Raw genomic sequence first — 18,563 nt, 5'->3', positions numbered from 1 at the left:
CAGACCTTGCTGGGCATGTGTTAGCGTGGAGCCTGCATTGCAAACACCGTCCCACGGCATGCGCGTGAGCGAGGCTGGCCCACAGACCACACCTGGAGGAGGAAAGTCTTAGAAGACGACCTTCCTCCATGGGCCAGGCCTCAGGGGATGCGTGAGGAGTTAGGCCCCAGCCGGGCAGTTGCAGCTTTATCATCACCCGACCCGTGGTCCCTGCGCCCCGGATTCCACCCCTCACATCCGTCCTGTCTGGGGCACGGACGGAGCCTGGGCACAGAGGACATCCACAAAGGTTTGACAGGAAGGAGAGAGGGGTCCCTTGCGACCCCCTAACCCTCCCAATGAGCAGCCCCTGAGAGGACACGCGGACGCTCCACAAACCCTGCCCTGGAGCCGGGAGCCGGGGAGCGGTGGGTGGGCAGATGCTGCCGTGCCAGCCGGTTGGCATGAGAGCTCAGGGCTGGGGTGACCTGACAGGCCTGCCCGGTGGGGTGTGGGGCGTGTGATGCTAAATCATCGTAATCAGATCGAACAGCCCTCCGGTCCCTTATTTAGAATGGAATGCAGGGCCTTTAACATGGGACAGGGAATGAAAATAAACTGTGGTTTTACCTCGGCTGAGAAGCAAAGGGTGGGGGTGGGGGCGGAGGGGACATCTGCGTTTCAAGCAGAGGCTGCCCTGGGGCCGTAGCTGTCCCGTGACAGGAGGGGCCTCCCCCAGCATGAAGGCTCTTGGGGACCAGGGGCCGCCCACACCCTCTCACATTCCCACCCACAGTTTATTACTAAGGTCATAATTCCTCCACATCCTCACCACTTGTTATTGTCTGTCTTTTTTAATATAGCCACCCTCGTGGGTGTGAAGTGGCATCTGACTGTGGCTTTGATTTGCGTTGCTCTGATGTCTAATCACATTGAGCATCTCTTTTTTAAAAATATATTTTATTGATTTTTTACAGAGAGGAAGGGAGAGGGATAGAGAGTTAGAAACATCGATGAGAGAGAAACATTGATCAGCTGCCTCCTACACACTCCCCACTGGGTAAGTGCCCGCAACCAAGGTACATGCCCTTGACCGGAACTGAACCTGGGACCCTTGAGTCCTCAGGCCGACGCTCTATCCACTGAGCCAAACCGGCCAGGGCGAGCATCTCTGAATAGGGCTTAGTGGTCAATGTGTACATCATTTGTGTGTGTGGGGGGGAATGTCTACTCAGATCTTTGGCCTGTTTTTAAATTGGATTCTTTTTATTATTGAATTGAAGTATTTTTATGTATTCTAGATAAAATTCTCTTATCAGATATAGAATTTGCAAATATTCTCCTATTCTGTTGCTGATATTTTTCACCTTCTTTATGGTATCCTTCGTGGCACATTGTTTTACATTTCAATAAAGTTGACTGTATCTGTGTCACCTTGCCCAAGGTCACAGAGATTTAGGCCTATATTTTCTTCTAAGAGTTTTATAGCTTTAGCTCTTACAGTGCAGTATTTGATGCATTTGAGTTAATGTTTGTGCATGCAATGAGGAAGGGATCCAACCTCATTCTTTTGTATGTGGATATGCAGTTGTCTACATTTTAAAAAAAATAGACACCGTTCCATGCCGGTTGGTAAATAGTGCTCCTCTCTTGCTCTGACCCTTCCCCGGGACCTCCTAGACATCCGCGTGGACAGACCCGTCCATGTCTGTCACCACGGGAGGCCTCGGGACCCCGCCCGTTCCGATGCCAGCGAGGTCCCAGCCGTTAAATATTTCGAATGTCACGCCTAGGTGTTGGTGTGTGTTCTGACGCATTCTGAGGGTTGGAGATACTAATATCCATTCAGAATGAGGGGGCGACGTTACAAGTGTTTTTTCTGTTTCATGAGGAAGCCAAGCTCAGGGAGGTGCAGTCAGTAGCCAAGGTCCCACAGGCAGGGATCCAGGGAGCTGGAATCTGAACCAAGGCAGGCGGATTGCAGGGCCGCCCTCAGAATCACATCCGAGCCCTACCGCCTAGCACCTGTGGGTGCTTCAGGAATACCTGTGGGTGTCCAGTGAATGAATGAATGAATGAATGATTCTCCGTGCCACTGTGGCATCCAGAAAAATTGTGTTCTCTCTCCCTCCCCCCTCCCCCGCTTGCATTTTAGTTATTTAAAAATAAAAGGGCTTTTTGAAGAGCTAACACATTCACATGGTTCAAAAGAAACGAAGGGATAGAGACGGACAAGTATTGCTTCTGTCCTTGCCCCCCAGCCTCCCAGGTCCTTTCCCTGCGCGGCCGCTCCGACCAGCTGCTCGGGTAAACAGAGGTGTGCTCCCTCTTCCTTCAGCTGGGAGCGCGCCCAGGGGCGTCCTGCCTGGGTTTTTATTTTCTCCATGGAGATTGTTCCATGGACCAAAGGAACTTCTCACCCCCGCCAAACACCCCCTTTAAGCCTTAAATTCTCCATCGGTGCCTTCCCCAAGGGAGGCTGCGAACGCTAAATAAACTGCACGGAAAGCGCTGTCAAATGATAAGCACTTACTTAACTCCGTTTTCTTTCATTTCATTTCATTCTGCGTCAAACAGCGTAAAGGAAGTGAGAGCCTGGACGGCCTCCCTCCGGACAGGCCACTGAGGCCGCCCGCCCGCTCCCGAGGGCGCCGAGACTTCCTGTTGCTTTTTGCACCCAGATAATGAGCCGTCACCCCAAAGCCAGGGAGGGAGGAGGTGAGGAGCGCGCAGGAATACGGACAAAGGGAACTTCACAGCCATCGAAGAAATGTAGACAGTGAGCCCCCAGCCCCGAAGCCGGCCAGCTCCCTTCACAGGCCTCCCCAGCCCCGGGGGCGCGGTCCGGCTTCGACCCTCGGCCTCACACCCCAGCATCCAGCAAAGCGAAGTGGGGCCGCAGGGGAGAAGCGTGGGGTTGCTTCACACAGAGCCTCCAAATTCCATGCTGCGGCGGTAAATAATGTACAGGCCGGCTGGCCTGGCCGGAAAACACAGCCCTGCCGAGGCCAGGTGTCCCGGGGAGTGAGGCGGGGAGCAGGGTGCTCTCATCCTGGTCCATTTGGGGGGTCCAGGCGGCGCGGCCGGTCTGTGAGCACCCAGGTGGCCTGCCCCCTCGGGCCTGCCACTAGGGCTGGCCAGGACGTCTCGGACCCGTGTCTGGGCACGAGGTGTCCATCTCTTGCTGTCAGGAACCCACCGCTCCCCTCCTCGCCCTCCTAATCCCATGAAAACTAGGCAGCATTCAAGCAAGAGGAACACCATTTTCACCGACACACCTCGCTATCACCGCTTAAAAGATCTTTTCCAAATTACCCCTGGAAACTCCCGGATCGAGTAATTATCAGGGAGAAAAGAGAGGAAAGAAAACGGGAGCGGGCGGGGGCGCCCAGGAGAGGCAGGGCCTCTGCTTTGTCAGGGAGAAGGACACACAGAGAAAGCAGCGGCTTCAAAGGGCGCATTTCCATAATTGCCCTGTGACTTTGGCAAAACAAATCTGCGCTGCGGAGAAAAGCACAATCTCTCAGACGAGTGCACTCCAAAGCCGGAGGCGCGGGCCCACTTGTTAGCGGCCTGCAGCGGGAGGGCAGGCTCGCCACCGCGCAGGAGCCACGGGGCCCAGAGTAAGACTCACCCTGCCTTTGTCTCCCTTCTGCTCCCCGAACCACCACACACATACACGTATGCACACACACACACACACACACACACACACACCCAGCTCCCCGACACCACCACACACATTCACATATGCACACACACACACACGCCCAGCTCCCTGACACCACCACATACACACACGCCCAGCTCCCTGACACCACCACATACATACACCTATGCACACACACACACACACGCCCAGCTCCCTGACACCACCACACACATACACATATGCGCGCGCACACACACACACACACACACACACTGGGCTCCCTGACATCACCACACACATACACATATGCACACATACATGCACGCACACACACACATACGCATATGCACACACACACACATACACATACTCCGGGCTCCCTGACACCACCACACACATACACATACGCCCACATGCACGCACACACACACACAAACACATATACTCTGGACTCCCTGACACCACCACACATATGCACACACACACACACACACTCCGGACTCCCTGACACCACCACACATATACACATATGCATACACACACACATGCACACACACACGAACACATGCACACGCACTCCTGGGTCACACGAGCAAGTAAAGAGACGCACTCGTGCACACAGAGGGGGCAATAATCAGGAGGCAAAACCGCACTGAGTTACGCTTGCATCTGGGAGAACCTTCCAGAACCGGCTCCTGAGGGAAATGTCCAGGGAGAAAGGCCCCAACCTCCCAGACAGACGTCCTCCATGGGGTGGTGGGGTCACTCTGTGCCTCTCGCCTGGGACGCTCCCCGCCCCCCCGCCCCCAGCAGCAGGCTGAGGTGAGGCCGCTCCCTCCCAGGCCCCTGCTGTCCTGTGCGCTCTCCCTCGCCCCTTCTTCCCCCTTCCAGGGCACAGGCTGGTGAGGAGCACTCAGCCCGGCTTACTGCTCCTCTCCACGGAGCTGTGGTTCTGGGAGAAAGACCTGCTTTTCCGGGGGTCGCCCCAGACACCGCGCCCTGCCCGACGCCCTGGCCTCTCAGCCTCGCACTGCTGACATTGGACGGGAGGAGTCTGTGTGAGGAGGGCGGGCGGTGCCTTGGAGGGCCTGCACCCTGCTCTCTACGCATCCGATGCCAGGAGCACCCCCAACCAGTCATGGCCGTGGAAAATGCCCCAGACACTGCCATGTGTCCCCGCGTGGGGGGGTCGCCCCGCTGAGAAGTACTCGTAGGACCTCTACTTGGTCTCACCCCTCCACCTCAGGAAGAGGGGCCTCCTGGGCTTTCTAGCCAATCGGGATGGCCTGGGGGGAGGCGGGGGGGGGAGCAGTGACTGTGTCAAAGCTACGTCGGTCACACGCTAGATGGACCTTTTGAATGTGGTCAGGCTGGCTGGCTGGATCGGGTGACCGTGGTCAGTGAGGACCAGGAGGCCATATCTGGAGAGGTCATGGGACCCCATCACCCCCCTAATAATCTTTAGACCCACCCCTTTTCACGGTTGCCTCATCCTACACAACACGGGCTTCGCAAGACGATTTGGAGAAAGGGATCGAATCCAGACCCCTCGGTGTTGCAGCCGGTGAAGGTGGGGCCCAGAGAGAGGGCGGGACTGGGCCCCACGCAAGTGGGAGGCAGCGCGAGCCACAGACACCGTTTCACACGCCTGTAATGAATGCCCGTTTTCCCTGGACGGAGGTGGAGGGGGTGTGCAAACAGGAATCACCAGATGCAGAGGCCATTTCTAGAAGGATACAGATAATTAGGCCCAAAGCCAGTTCCTGACAGAATCTCGAAAGAGGAGATTCCGACCCAAGCATCCAATCCCTCTCTCTCTCAGCCTTCCGGAACTCAGGCCCATGTCGGTGGCCTCTTTGGCCCCGGAGGACACCGGCCCCACAGGTGAGGCCCTGCCCTCTCCCCGCCTGGAGCAGGCCAGTGGCTGGGGGACCCCCCCTCCCCCCTGCAGCTCTCCCGCAGCCTCGCCTGCTCTAACCTGTCCACGCTGCCTTCCCACTGGAGCCCACTTCCTCCTCCCTGATTTCCACCGAAAATAAATTCAATTGGAGACCGGGAATGCGCCGGTCCCAGAGGTGGGCCGCCACTTAGGGAGATAATTTTATTCCCTGGCCTGGCCGCGCACCGCCTCCTCGGCTCCATGCGGATAATGAGGGAAGCGGTGACATACACGCTTGCCTCTGACCTAATTGATTATCCCACACACCTTGGAGCGCTTTGCATAACCAGCCCCGACAGCAGCAACCCCTGCCAGGCGGAGTGATTGACACATTTTATTTCTAATTGAAGCTTAATCAGGACCAAGGATGAGATTCCCATATCCTCTCTCTCTCTCTCTCTCTCTCTCTCTCTCTCTCTCTCCTCTCTCTCTCCCCCTCCCCTCCTTCTCTCCTCTGGCTTCCTGTCTCCTTTTTAAATCCTAGGGCTAGACGATAAAGGATGGGGCTGTTCCTAGGGTCCCTGAGAGGAGGGAGAGGAGGGGAAGACTCGGGGAGGAGGCTCTGGGAGGAGGACGGAGAGCCCGCTTCCTGGCCAAATGCAAGTGCAGCAAAAGGGAGCTGCCTCCTCTTCCCTCTTTCAGCTCAAAGCCCACGAGGGCCTTTTATTCTTCCGATTACCCTGTCTCTTTGGGGTCAACCTGAGGCCAGGTGAGAGGCCCATGTGTTCTCTCATCCCAGAGAGCATGCACACACAGGATCCGCTCTCGGGTTTCCCCCGCTCTCCCCTGGCACCCACACCTCCTGTCCTTGCAGTGGGCAGGGCGGGTCTCCGCTGAGGACCCTTACCCTGGGATGGGATGGGCTGCAGAGTGCGGGGAACCCAGGGTTTCACTGGAGAGAGAGCAGGACAGGCGCTCAGACCTCTTGGGGCTCTGCCTGGCCGCCCCTCACCCAGCTCCCTCTGCACAGAGGCAGGCTTCCCCTTCGGGGGTCTTCAGAGGGGGAGGCTGCCTGGCTTGGCCAATCACCCCCTCTGCCTGCTGCTGCACCCCTGCCAGGGCAGTGCCCTGTTCCTAGGTTCTGCGGTGCCTCAGTACAGACACTTCCCTTTTTTGGCCGATGGGAGGGGCTGGGGCAGAATGCTGGCGGGAGCTTGAGGAGTAGGTCTGAGATTCTAGAATAATAATTGCAAGACGAGGGTGATTTACGCTCACCCACCGCAGGCCAGCCCCCCACATGCGTCCAGGAACACCCTTCCAGGCGGCTGTTCCCTTCAGAGGGGAGGACACAGGACACAGAGGAGTTAATGATCCACCCCACCCGCCGCGTGTCGCAGGAGGGGGGCCGGCCGGGGTGCTAGGCCTGTGCCCCAGAAGCTTGGGAGGCACCAGCTCACAAGAGGGGCTCCGGGGAGGGGGGGGCCGTGACCATGTAAAGCGACTCCTGCTGACCAAAGGCCTCTGCGCAGCTGCTGAGGCCTGGCCGCCCAGGTTCAAGGCCCAGGCAGTGGGCGCTGGCTCCGCGTCCAGGGGTGGGGTGCCCAAGATCAGAGCTGAACCCCAGTCGCAGCCTTCGGCCAGGGAAGGACCCAAACTTTAGGGGGAGAAAAAGCTAAGGAAGAGTGGGGAGAAGGCAGAGCCTGGTGTTCTGGAGGCCGGCCCTGTCTCTGCTCACCCGACCTCTGTGACCTGGAAGGGCCCGGGAGCACGGCACGCCCCGCCTGCGTGGGGGTCCTGGGGGGGCGCTGGCAGCTATACCCCATATAGACCAGTCCTTGCTGGGCAGCCTCTGCTCCTGCCAACCTCCACGGTGGCTCTGGGGGTGCAAGCTCTGCCCAAACCTCCCCCGAGACCCACCAGATTGTCACACGCCTCACTATTGGGGCCAACGCTAGCATCTGGCAGCCTTACAGGTACACGAACTACACGTGGGGAGGGAGACTCAAAACAGGCCCCCCACTTTGTACCCGAACGCATCATCGCTCTTCCGGAATTCCCTAAGCTTCAAGTCAAGGCTGGGGCCTGAAAGAGAAAGAGGGTGCGGGTGGAGGCTGTCCCGTGGAGAGGCCAAGGTGGCCAGCGCCCAGCGGCCGCTTTGTCCTGTAGAGGGAGCTCTAGCCCCAAGTTTCCCAGGCTCCCTCCTCTGGCCCGCCCGCCCGCCCCTATTGGGCTGCCCGGATCTGGGCTGGATCCGTGCTTGGGTCGGAACCACCCGCGCCCTGACCTCTGAAGGCTGCCCTTGCAGGGCACCTGGGGAAACCCACTGGGGTGCCAAGACGCACAGATGCCGTAGCCAACTCTCAATTCGGACTGGACACCATCACCAGGAGGCAAGGCTGAGCGCCCCTAGGCTCCTGGCTCCTCCATACCCTCCCCCCCCCACTCCTGCTTCTGTAAGGAGTCTGGGGGTGCCTGTGGTTGGAAGGGGGCTTGACGCTGGGCTTGCACCGCCCCTTCTGTAAGAATGAACCAACCTCAATTGTGCCTATCTAAGAATGGGGGCGCAGGCAGGGTGAGCACCTCCCAACATAACCCGTGTCCACACCCTCCTCTAAGGCTGCTGCGTCACCAGCGGACGCCCCGAGACCCCGCGGTGGGGTCCGAGGACTGGCGGGTTGGGCCCAGTTTCCCACCTGTCTCCTGGGCCCTTCTCTGGAGCCCCAGGTACTCCTCGGGGGAGCCCCCAGCCTCACCGCCTGTGCGCCTTCGCCTCTGCCTGGTCTCCTGGTCTCCGACTCAACCTCTGCTCTCCTCTGGCCACAGGGCCCAGCCTCCCCTCTCTTGGTCTTTTCTGCTGATTCCAATGACTCTAAACAGGGGGGTGGGGTGGGGGGGGGGGGCAAAACAGAACAACAAACAGCAAACAGACCCTCTGGGGGCAGACAGGCGATTATAGTCAAAGTGGCAACAGCTCATTTATTTAGCCAAAAATAGATACTTTCTTGTACAATTTGGTTCACACATATGTACATTTCTTCTGTATATATACAAACAAGTCAGACACGCCGATTCTCACCGACACGCCACTCCCCACAGTCCACCTCCCAAACCCAGCTCCCAAACCCGGCTAACTTGGGGGACAGAAGCGACTTGGGGAGACTCCGCCCAGGGGGACTTGTTGTATTTATTTTTATTTATTTCTTTTTTGTTTCGTTTTCTTTTTAAGGTATTCATACACAGACATGCTTACAAGTCATAACTATACAGAGCGATTACTTTTTTTTACAATTATTACAACGATTAAAAAATTAAAAAAAAAAGAACTAAGAGGAGGAGAGGGCCGACAAGACCAGCGCGGCGTCCAGGTGGTTCTGGGGCCTGGAAGAGAGAGGCAGTGGTAGCCATGGGCTGGGGAGCGAGGGCACCCCCCGCTCCTAGGGCTGGGAGACCCCCCAGGGGCTGGGGCGGGAGCAGGAAGCATCCCCGTGTAAAGTGATGTCAGCGGGAGATGTGGGTCTTCCCGTGTAACTGAGGTGGGTGGGAGGCTGGGGACTGAGGGCCGGGCTGGGAGGAAGGTGGGGGCTCCCAGGGCCCTGGGGACAACGGAGGGTGTTTGTCCCCTTTGAAAAGCCTTTCCCAGCGGCGTCACCCCCGGGGCAAAAGCCCGCTTCGCACCAGTTATTTCCTTTCCTCGCCATTACCACCCCCTCCCGGGTCTCTTACCGCCTGGGCACGGGCTGGAAAGCTGTCTTGAGTAACTTTTTCTCCACTTCCAAGGCACTACAGCGATCTAAGGGCAGCGGGGAGGAAAGGGGGGCCTTTAGCGCTCTGTCCGGGCACCCAGGGCCGCGGGAGGCCGGCGCCCAGGGAGGGCCCCGCGCTCCTGGGGTCCTGCCGGTCTCCCCCGGCCCGGGCGCATCCCCAGGCGCGCCCCCTCCCTCCGCACCCTGCGCTCGGCAGTCACCTGTTCCGCCCTCGGGCTCCGCGGGCCTAGCGAAGGCAGCGGCGGCGGCAGCCGGGTGGCCCGAGGCCCCGGGAAGTCCCAACAGGTGTGGCGGCGCCGAGCCGAGCAGGGAGAGCGGGTGCGGACGGGCGGCGGGCGGCGCGCCCGGGAACGGCCGGTTGGTCCAAGCGGGGAATTTGCCCAGCGGCGCCGAGACCAGTCTGTGCGCCACGGCGGCGGCGGCCGGGGAGAGCTGCAGGGCCGGGGGCGCGACGGCGGCCCCGGGGGGAGAGCCTCCCGCGCCCGGAGGCGAACGACGCGGGTTGTCCGGGCTCGTGGCCGTCTCGGCCAGGGACCAGATCTTGGGCTTCTGCAGGGCGGAGGCGGGCGCAGGAGCAGGAGCGCAGGGGTCCAGGCCCGCGGGGGGCGAGGGCGGGGACGGCGGAGCCGCGGCCAGCGGCGGCGGCACTGGGGCCAGACTCAGGGCCGGCAGCGGGCGCTCCTCCGGGCCCTCGGAGCTGTCGTCCGAATCGCTGTTCTTGGAGTCTGAACCGGGTCCCAGGCCCAGGTCGTCGTCCCCGCGCGCCGCCCCCGCCAGGACTAGCTCAGGCCCCGCGGCCGCGCCGTCCACGTTCTCCAAATCGATCTCCTCGTCCTCGTCGTCCGCCAGGCCCTCGCCCCCCGCGTCCTCCTCCTCCCCGCCGAGCTCCTCCTCCTCCTCCAGCTCGCGTTTGCCCTCTTCCTCCTCCTCCTCCTCGTCCTCCTCGCGCTCGCTGCCGTAGGCGTTGCCCTCCTCGTCGGTGCGGCTGCGGGGCGCCCAGGTCATCTTGTTCTCCTTCTTGAGGCGCCGGCGCGCGTTGGCGAACCAGGTGGACACCTGGGTGAGGGTCATCTTGGTGATGATGGCCAGCATGATCTTCTCGCCCTTGGTGGGGTAGGGGTTCTTGCGGTGCTCGTTGAGCCAGGCCTTGAGCGTGCTCGTGCTCTCGCGGGTGGCGTTCTTGGGACGGGACGGGTCCCCGAACTGGTACTGGCCGTAGGGGTAGAAGGCGGGGTGCGGGTGCGGAAACGCGGCTGCGGCGGCCGGGTGCTGCACCCCCGGGCTGTCTTTCAGCTCATACTGTGCGCCCTGGACGCACATGGAGAGAAGGAAGGGACACGCGCGGATGAGCCCTGGCCGTGGCCGCCTACCCCCTCCTGGTCTGGGGGCCCCCGGCTCGTCTACTCGCGCGCGCTCACCGCGTCGGGCGGCCCAGCTCCAACCCGCGCCCCCCACCCAACCCCACCCGCATTCCCGGCTCCCCCGGCGCTTACCAGCTGCGGGAAGATGGGCAGTTCGGCGGCGTAGGGCAGGAACGCGCCGTAGCCTTGGGCGGCGGCGGCCGCTGCTGCCGCGGCGGCATAGGGCGCCCCGTACACGGACGAGAGCACATTGGACAGGGACCCCGAGGCGGCCAGCTCCGAGGCGCTGGCTGCCGGGCCGCCGCGGGCCCCAGCGCTGCCGCCGCCGCCGGCGGTCCCCGGGCGCTCGGGTGGGTAGATGGGGCGAATGTACTGGTATCCGAGCTGGGGGAAGGACATGGTGGCCCGCGGGGCGCGGGCGGAGGGGGCCCGGCCGCCGGCCGCCGGGGCCGCCCTGCTCAGCGCCGCCCGCGGGCTCCGGCGCGCATCGGGGGCTGGGCCGAGTTCGGGCCGCGCTGCCTCCCGCGCTGCGCGGCGCTCCGCGGTCACCTAGGGATCTGCTCCGCGGTGCGGCGGCGGCGGCCGGGAGCCAGGTCAGGTCCGGACAGATTGGCGGAGCTTCCCGGGGCTCGGGGCCCTGATTGACATTTCCACGGGCCGCAAGCCCCTCCTCTCCGCGCCGCGCTCCCTCCTCTCCGCAGCCCGAGCCGCCTCTGCCCGCTCCGGGCTCCGCGCCGCCCTCCTCTCCCCAGCAGTGTCGCGCCCGGCTTCCTCCGCCGCCTCTAGTTCTCACTCCCCCTCCTCGCCCTTCCCCTCCCCTCCCCTCGCTCCTCTCCCCCCAGGATCGCTTCCGCTCCTTCGGGCGCTTTACCTCTTCTGGGCGCTAGGAAACTCCTCTTTCTTTCCCGGGATCCTTTTCCTCCCTTTTCTGCTCCTTTTTTCTTTCTTCTCTCTCCCTCGCTCTCTCTCATCTGTCTCTCCACTCACACCGCGCTGTCCCCACCCCACCCCGCACCGCGCCCTGGGCTGAGGCGGCCGAAAGTTGTGGACACTTAGGGCGCTCCGCCGGGGAGGGTGGTGGTGGTTGGGGAGAGGTGTGCGTATCTGTCTGTGTGTCCGTCCCCGCCCTCCCTCCCTCCCTCGCCCTTTCCCAAATCTCAGGTCTGACGTCGCGCCCTCTTATTCGACTTTTCCCAGCGTCTCCTTCCCCAGTCGCCAATCGCCGGGGAGCCTTACCGGCGAGGCCTCCCACCCCCGCGGAGACCGCGCGCGGGGCGGGGCGGGGCGGGGGCGGGACCCCGCGCTCCAGGCCCTTCCCGCCCCCTCTGGCCTGCGCCCGGAGGCACCCGGCAGAGGCGCGGGGACGGGGGGTTAGTACCGGGTCAGCTCGCCCCTCCCCTCTTCCCGCCCCTCGGCACCTCTCCCCGGGCCCCAGCGCCCAGCCTGGGTCGGGACCAGACCTGGGTCCAGGGCAAGCACCGGGGCCTTAGAGGGCCCGGGCCCCCTTTTCAGCGCGCACCCCTGACGCCCGGCCACTCTCAGCAGCCTGGGGAGGGCGCTAGAAGAGGGTGAGGGCGGGCATTGTGCCTTCCACGGCTGCCTCAGGACCCTTGGGGGCGAGGCTGCCCCCCACCCAAGAGGACCAAACCCCGAGATTAGCCTCCTTAAGGGGTCCGGGTGCGAATTACTTGTTAGAAATGGAGGGCTGGTCTGGGGGCGGGGTGGAGGGCTGCAGGGTGGACGCCCTGGGGGTCCTGGGGAGCGAAGACGCGAAAGCGGAGCCTGCCAGCGCCCTAAATGGGCGTGGGAATGGGGGAGGAGCCGGGCGGCGAGGCCCCGGGAACTTTCCAGAGCACTTCCAGGAGTTTGTACAGGGCACGTTCCGTACGGAGACACTCTTCCCTTCCCCGCTCCTCCCCCGCTCCCCGCGCCGGCCTGTGTTCTTTTTGCGTGGATTTCCCCGCCGTCTCGGGTGGGGATGGGAGGCAAGACTTGGAGTCCGACGGAAGGGTAAATCCTAAACCGAAGCTGCAGCCCTCGTACCCCGGCGCCCGCCTTCACGGCCGGGGGCGCGTGGCCGCCCCAGCGGGATTGAAATTCCGGGCTCGCGGCGGCTCCGGGCGCAACGCTGGAGGCCTTCGCGGGGCTCGGGGCGCCCAGGCCGGACCCGCGGGAGGACCCCCGGGGACGGCGCGAGGGCGGCGACTGCCGCGGAGACGCCGGCGCTGCTCGGGGGCGCACACTGGCCGCCGCGCGCTGATGGAGAGAGGACTCGAATCCCAATTCCCGCGGAGGCTCGGGTCGGAGGGCCTTGGCTCCGGCTGTCTGGGGTCTCCACAGCTCTAGGGGAGCCCAGTTAGGGAATGAATTCCCGGGGGCACTCGGTGTTCACCCCACACTCCCTCCAGTCCTCTTCCCACCAGTCTCTGCTCAGGTAGGCCACCCCAGGAGGTGGGAACGCCTAGGACACTGGGGGTGGGGGAACCAGAGAAAGTTGGGGGGCCATCAGGCGCAGGGTTCCACTGGGGAAACTGACCTGTGGCCTTCTCGAGCAGGGTCCAGCTGCTCCCCTCCCTCTCCCCACCCCCTTCCGATGTTGCTGGGCGCCCGCGCGGCCTCAGCTGGAGTCGCCCCTGAAGAAGGCGGTATCTGGGGGGAGCGCTGGCTTGGAACTATTTCCCCGGCGCCTGATTTCGTTTCCCGTTAAAACTCCGAGAAGTGGCCTAGGGGGTCCTGAGCTCACTGCCCCAGGGAAAATCGGGGGGTTCAACCTGGAGGGCAACATTGGCATCCTTCATGTCCCAGAGTGTTTCCCCGGGGGACAGACCCAAGCCTGAAACCCCGGAGTGTGCGCCGACCAGGGAGGAAGACTGGAGCTGCGCGGGAAGTGCCCGGATGAAATGCCCGAAATTGAACTCAGCCCTGCCAGGAGGAGGAGGAAACAGTGCGCCCTGGAGATGTTTGTTTCTAAGGCATCAATCAGCTTCGGACCTGCAGCGCTGGCCCGCAGGAGGCGGGAAAGAAGACGAGGAGGGGATGAGGCTGTGCTCAGGGAACCCGCCACGCAGGGCAGGGGCCGGCCATGGCCTGGAGGGTGAGCCTTCAGACCCAGACCCAGATGGGGACCCGAGACCTTGGATGAACGAGCTCTCTCCAGGCAGCCCAGGTCCCAGGAAGCAGCAGCCTTTCCACTGCCCTAGCCTTCAGCTCGGATTCTCCAAACCCCACGTCAGGACTAGGCAGCGAACCCCGGCGAGGCGCTGGCTCCCCAACTCCACTGGACCCGTGGAGCCTGGCTCAAGACTCAACTCGCGACGCCGAGGACAAGCGAACCCTTTCCAGGGCTTTTTAATCCAAGCGATGGGGTCAGAGGGACAGGCTCGCCCAGGGCAGAGAAGCAGGTGCACTGGGCAGTGGGTTTGGAAAAGGCTGGCCGCAAACCCTTCTTCATCACCTTGCCTTCTTCCAAGGTTCCCAGCGCACGAGGCGCACCAGAGCTGGCGGCAGAGGCTCCCTGGAGAGAGCACCCAGAAGGTGTCCAGAGCACACGCTGGGCGCACACGAGCGCAGGCGGGATGCGCACCCGGAACTCGAAGGAAAACCGAGGCCCTTGGGACTGCGCTAGGCACCGCACAGGAGAGCCGCCCGAGCCACCAGGTCCACCGTCCGCCCCCTCTTCACCCAGCCTCGCCGGCTGCCGTCTCGAATGGATCTCTCCGAGGCGGAAGCTCGCCTTCCATCCTTGCCTCCCAGGCCTGAGATCGCGGGCTGCGGGGCGGCCCAGAGATCCCCGCGCTTCCCGCAGACGCCAGCGCGGCTCGGCGCACGCTCCCACCGCTCCCTCCCCCCGCGCTCGGGTTACAGGTTAATGAAATGCTCGTTTTCCTCAGTCATTTGTTTTGTTTTCCTGCAAAGTTCTGATAAGTAGCTAACCAACGAAGCTTGTAATTACAATCTTACAGAAACCGGGCCGATCTGTATATAAATCTCACCATCCAATTACAAGATGTAATAATTTTGCACTCAAGCTGGTAATGAGGTCTAATACTCGTGCATGCGATAATCCCCTCTGGATGCCGGCTTGATCAGATGTTGGCTTTGTAATTAGACGGGCAGAAAATCATTATTTCATGTTCAAATAGAAAATGAGGTTGGTGGGAAGTTAATTTCTCTCCGCTCTGTGAAGCGTAGACAAGAATTTAATGATTTAATTACAGTTGTAAGCCCTTTCCATGAGACTTAAATTGAGCTGAGAATATTTTTTTCCTTCTCTCGCTCTCTCTCCCCCTCTCTCTCTTCCGCGTTCTCTCTCTCTCTCTCTCTCTCTCTCTCTCTCTCTCTCTCTCTCTCTCTGATTAGCAGCTGCCTGGCCCTCCAAGTGCGTGGCCTGGTGTCCCCATGGGGAGGGATTTGCATCTGGCCGGGAATCTGGACCCCGAGATCCCAGGAGGCCAGGCAGGCGCCTGCAGAACAGGCTGCTGCTCGTATTGGACTTTGAGCCATTCCCTGGGTCCTGAGAAGCCACAGAGAAACTTTGCTAACTTGGCTGTCAGCAAGGAAGGGAAAGGCCGGGCACGAATGGCCCTGGTAGGGGCAGCCGGGACGGGAGGGGTGGGTTCCCAGCCAGGCCCCAGCTCCCTGGAGGGGCACAAGGCTAGCCAGAGGGCTGCGTGCCCTGCTCTCCACTCCTGCGCCTCCTCCACTGGTGCCACACAGGGTCTCCCGAGCAGCCTGCGGTGGTGCGAACGCCCCTGAATGGCCTGCATTGAAACACACTGGCCCTCCCTCAGCAGGAGTGATTTTATTTATTTATTTATTTATTTATTTTACCTCTGCAGGGTCACCCTTTCCCACCTGAGCCTTCATCCTCTTGCCCTCCTTTGTTTTTCTCTAAGGTCTGCCTGTCTCCCCCACTTCCTACCTATCCCATTCCGGGGCATTCATTTTCCTCTTCTTCCCTCCACTCCCTCCTTCGTTGTTTTATTTCCGCCTCTCTCTGGACCACTTCTCAGTTATTTTCCCCCTCTCTATTTTGCTCCCTGTCCCTCTTCCCTTATTTTATATCCTCCCTTTTCCCTCTCCCTGACTCCGGGCCTGTGCCCCTCTCCCCAGCCTCATCTCTCCTCCTGGCTTTCCTCCCTCTCATTCGAATCCTCTCCTATTTCCTCTGCCATGTCTGTCTCTCAGGTTCCCCTTTTCGCGCATGTATTTTCTCTCTTCTCCTCTTCCTGTCCCAGATCTGCCCCCTCCCTCCTTGCATCTGGCTTTTCCCCCAGTGCCCCCTCCTCATCTATCTGGGTAGATGAATTTGTCTCCTTATTGGATGCCAAGGCCAGAGCCCGGTGCTGGGGCTTGGCCAGCCTAGCACGTTTCTTCATGCATATTGAGGAGATGGTAATGAGCGCATTTGCATTGTTGCATGGAAATGCTGGGTTTCTTGCTGCAGTTCTGAAGGGCTACCTTGGCAGGATGGCACAAGCCCAAGAGAGCCCGGGGCAGGCACCCGTCCTGGTGGCCACAGCTGGCCCTCAGGGGGCTTCCGGGTGCTGCCCCCCACGCCCCGGAAGAAGTGACTTCTCAGGGCTGAGCCAGGCAGCACCCCTCAGGCGGGCTTCTCCACAAAGGCCCGCCAGCTCCCCTCAAGAAAGCCTCATTATGGAAACCCCCCTCTCTGGAAGGTGCCTTCCTGCCCCAGCCCTTGGGCCTCTGAGCCCCCTCCCTGGTGTTTCCTGGCGGGTGATGGAGGCCACCAGGAAATGAGTGCCTGACCAAGCCATCTAATGCCAACACATTGTTTGCAAATTCCTTCTGACGTGTCAGGGGATCAAAAGCAGCCGCTTTGTGTACCTGCTCGGCTTACTCGCTTACTCCTGGCTAATCTTGGAGGCCATGGGCATCGCTTGGTCAGGGGATGGGCCCTTCAGCTGTGGGGAGCCCTTCCAGCCCGGGCTCAGCTGGACAGAGCTGCCCTGCAAGGAGGACCTAGTCATTCCAGAGGGACGGAGAAGATCCGAAGGGCAGGGGACAGGGCCAGACCCGCCTCTCAGAGGGGTGAAGGTTTATGACACAGGAGCTGCAGGGCCACACTCTGAGATGAGCTCAGAGAGAACCCACAGCGCTCCTGGCTGCAAAGTCAGAGAGCATGGAACCCTGGCTCCCCACACAGTCAAGGGGGCAGCTGTGGACATCAGAGGGTTGCGCTACACCCCGTTCTCCTCCAGCAGCACCGAGGAGAGTGGAGAGCTCTCGGTTCAAGGACAAAACACGCCCCGATCTGGCCTGGTCTGGAGCAGTGCAGTGTCGAGTTTCCCCACAGTCAAGCCCTCAGCGCCCACCGCCACGATTATTTGCTTAACATTTCCCCTGAAAAGGACCCATTTTAAATACTCATGTGTTTTTGGGAAAGAAAACTTGATACTACTGCTGTACATTGAAAAGTAGCTATTACTCACCGGGAAAGAAAATTGTAAAAGATTAAAAACAAACAAACAACTAAAGCCAAGCAACATTAACACATTTTAGCCATGTTGCTTGCTTGGGAATGACTTCTGGAGGTCCCGGTGCACACGTGTGTGTGTGTGTGTGTGTGTGTGTGTGTGTGTGTGTGTGCGCGCGCGCGCACGCATTAGTGAGGGTTAGACGTATTCAACACTGAATTTTCCTCAGAAGAAATGAAAGAATTGAAAAGGGAATGTTCCCCACTGTTCAATATATGAGTTCATTCTCTGTCTCCATGACACTGAAGGTCACATGTTGAGGATGCTAAAAACGGCATTTTCATTGGCTTATGGTTTACCAATGTTATGCTCTGTTGATGAGTATGTGAAAGATGTAAGATAAAAAGTGACCTGTTGCATTACTATTACTTACCGTTAACTGTGTCAAGCGTTTTCACACTGAATTCTCGCGGTAGGCCCACAGGGCAGAGGCTGGGTAGGGTGGCCCTGTGTGGTTGTATGGGATGCTCACTGAACAAGGGCACCCCGCCGAGGGGCTAAGACGGTCCGAAGTCCAGTCGTTCTGTGCTCCTCAGACCGCGTGCCTTGGCTTCGTAGAGCCACACCGGAGGAAAAACACCTTCAATTTGTACAAAGTTGGGGTATGACCTCGCCCTTATCTTAGTGATGGGGAAACTGAGGCTTAGAGAGCTTGGCAAAGCCCAGACTGGAGCCCCACCTGCTATTCTTAACTATTATGCCTCTGGGCAGGGGCTCAGGGTCTTTGGGGGAGGCTCTGCGGAGGTGTTTGGGAGTTGGGCAGGGGATACTGGGAGACTAGTCCCTGGTTTGACCAACCAGGCTACTGGGTGTTCCCTTCATCCTCACACTTCATGCCAATATTTGGAGAGGACCCGGGCAGAAACACAGGTCACGCGCCCATGGTCCCTGCTAGGGCCTCGCTGTGGGTGCTTGGACCTGCGTCTTGCCTTTTTTTGGTTCCGTCTCCCTGCGTGAGTTTACCCGCCAGGGTCCTGCTTTCTTCCCATCCATCCTCTTGGGAAATTACAGAGCCGTGAAGACACACTGAGGAGTTGCACTGCACCAGAGAGGGCCAATCAGGGTTGCCTCTGGCCACAGACACATTGGGGAGGGTAGGGCCCAAAGACTAAGCTCAGAGGGGTCATGGTAATGGCAACTGGTGCCTTCAGGGCGGGGTGTTTGAGCACTGACAGGGGTCCCGTGCACGCAGACAGGCCTGGTTCCATGTCTGTGTCACCTGTGCAGTGTCACCCCCACCCCCGTGCTCGGAAGCACCCCACACAAGAGGTTGCCGTCTTGAAATTCCTAAGTAACTTTTGAACAAAGGGGCCCACGTTTTCATTGTGCGCCGAGCCCTGAAGGGGAGGTAACTGACCTTGATGGGGAGGTAACTGACCTTGCACACAGAGGTGGACGAGGCAGCCGTGCAGGCCGGCCGGGCGGGCTGAG

General features: G+C 60.5%; 1 protein-coding gene across 1 annotated transcript; it reads right to left on the bottom strand.

Moving 5' to 3' along the window:
• Window positions 1–8,466: 8,466 nt before the first annotated feature.
• IRX3 (iroquois homeobox 3) lies at window positions 8,467–11,748 on the bottom strand. The gene is made up of 5 exons (XM_054710871.1): window positions 11,507–11,748; window positions 10,768–11,192; window positions 9,475–10,582; window positions 9,234–9,300; window positions 8,467–8,888 (listed from the first exon to the last, which is right to left on the bottom strand). Exons 2-5 carry the CDS (start codon window positions 11,032–11,034, stop codon window positions 8,834–8,836), a joined length of 1,497 nt encoding a protein of 498 aa, XP_054566846.1. The 5' UTR covers window positions 11,035–11,192; window positions 11,507–11,748; the 3' UTR covers window positions 8,467–8,833.
• Window positions 11,749–18,563: the final 6,815 nt, after the last annotated feature.

The sequence above is a fragment of the Eptesicus fuscus genome, chromosome 21, assembly GCF_027574615.1.
Source record: "Eptesicus fuscus isolate TK198812 chromosome 21, DD_ASM_mEF_20220401, whole genome shotgun sequence".
Lineage (NCBI taxonomy): Eukaryota > Metazoa > Chordata > Mammalia > Chiroptera > Vespertilionidae > Eptesicus > Eptesicus fuscus.
This window is presented reverse-complemented; position numbering and strand designations above follow the sequence as displayed.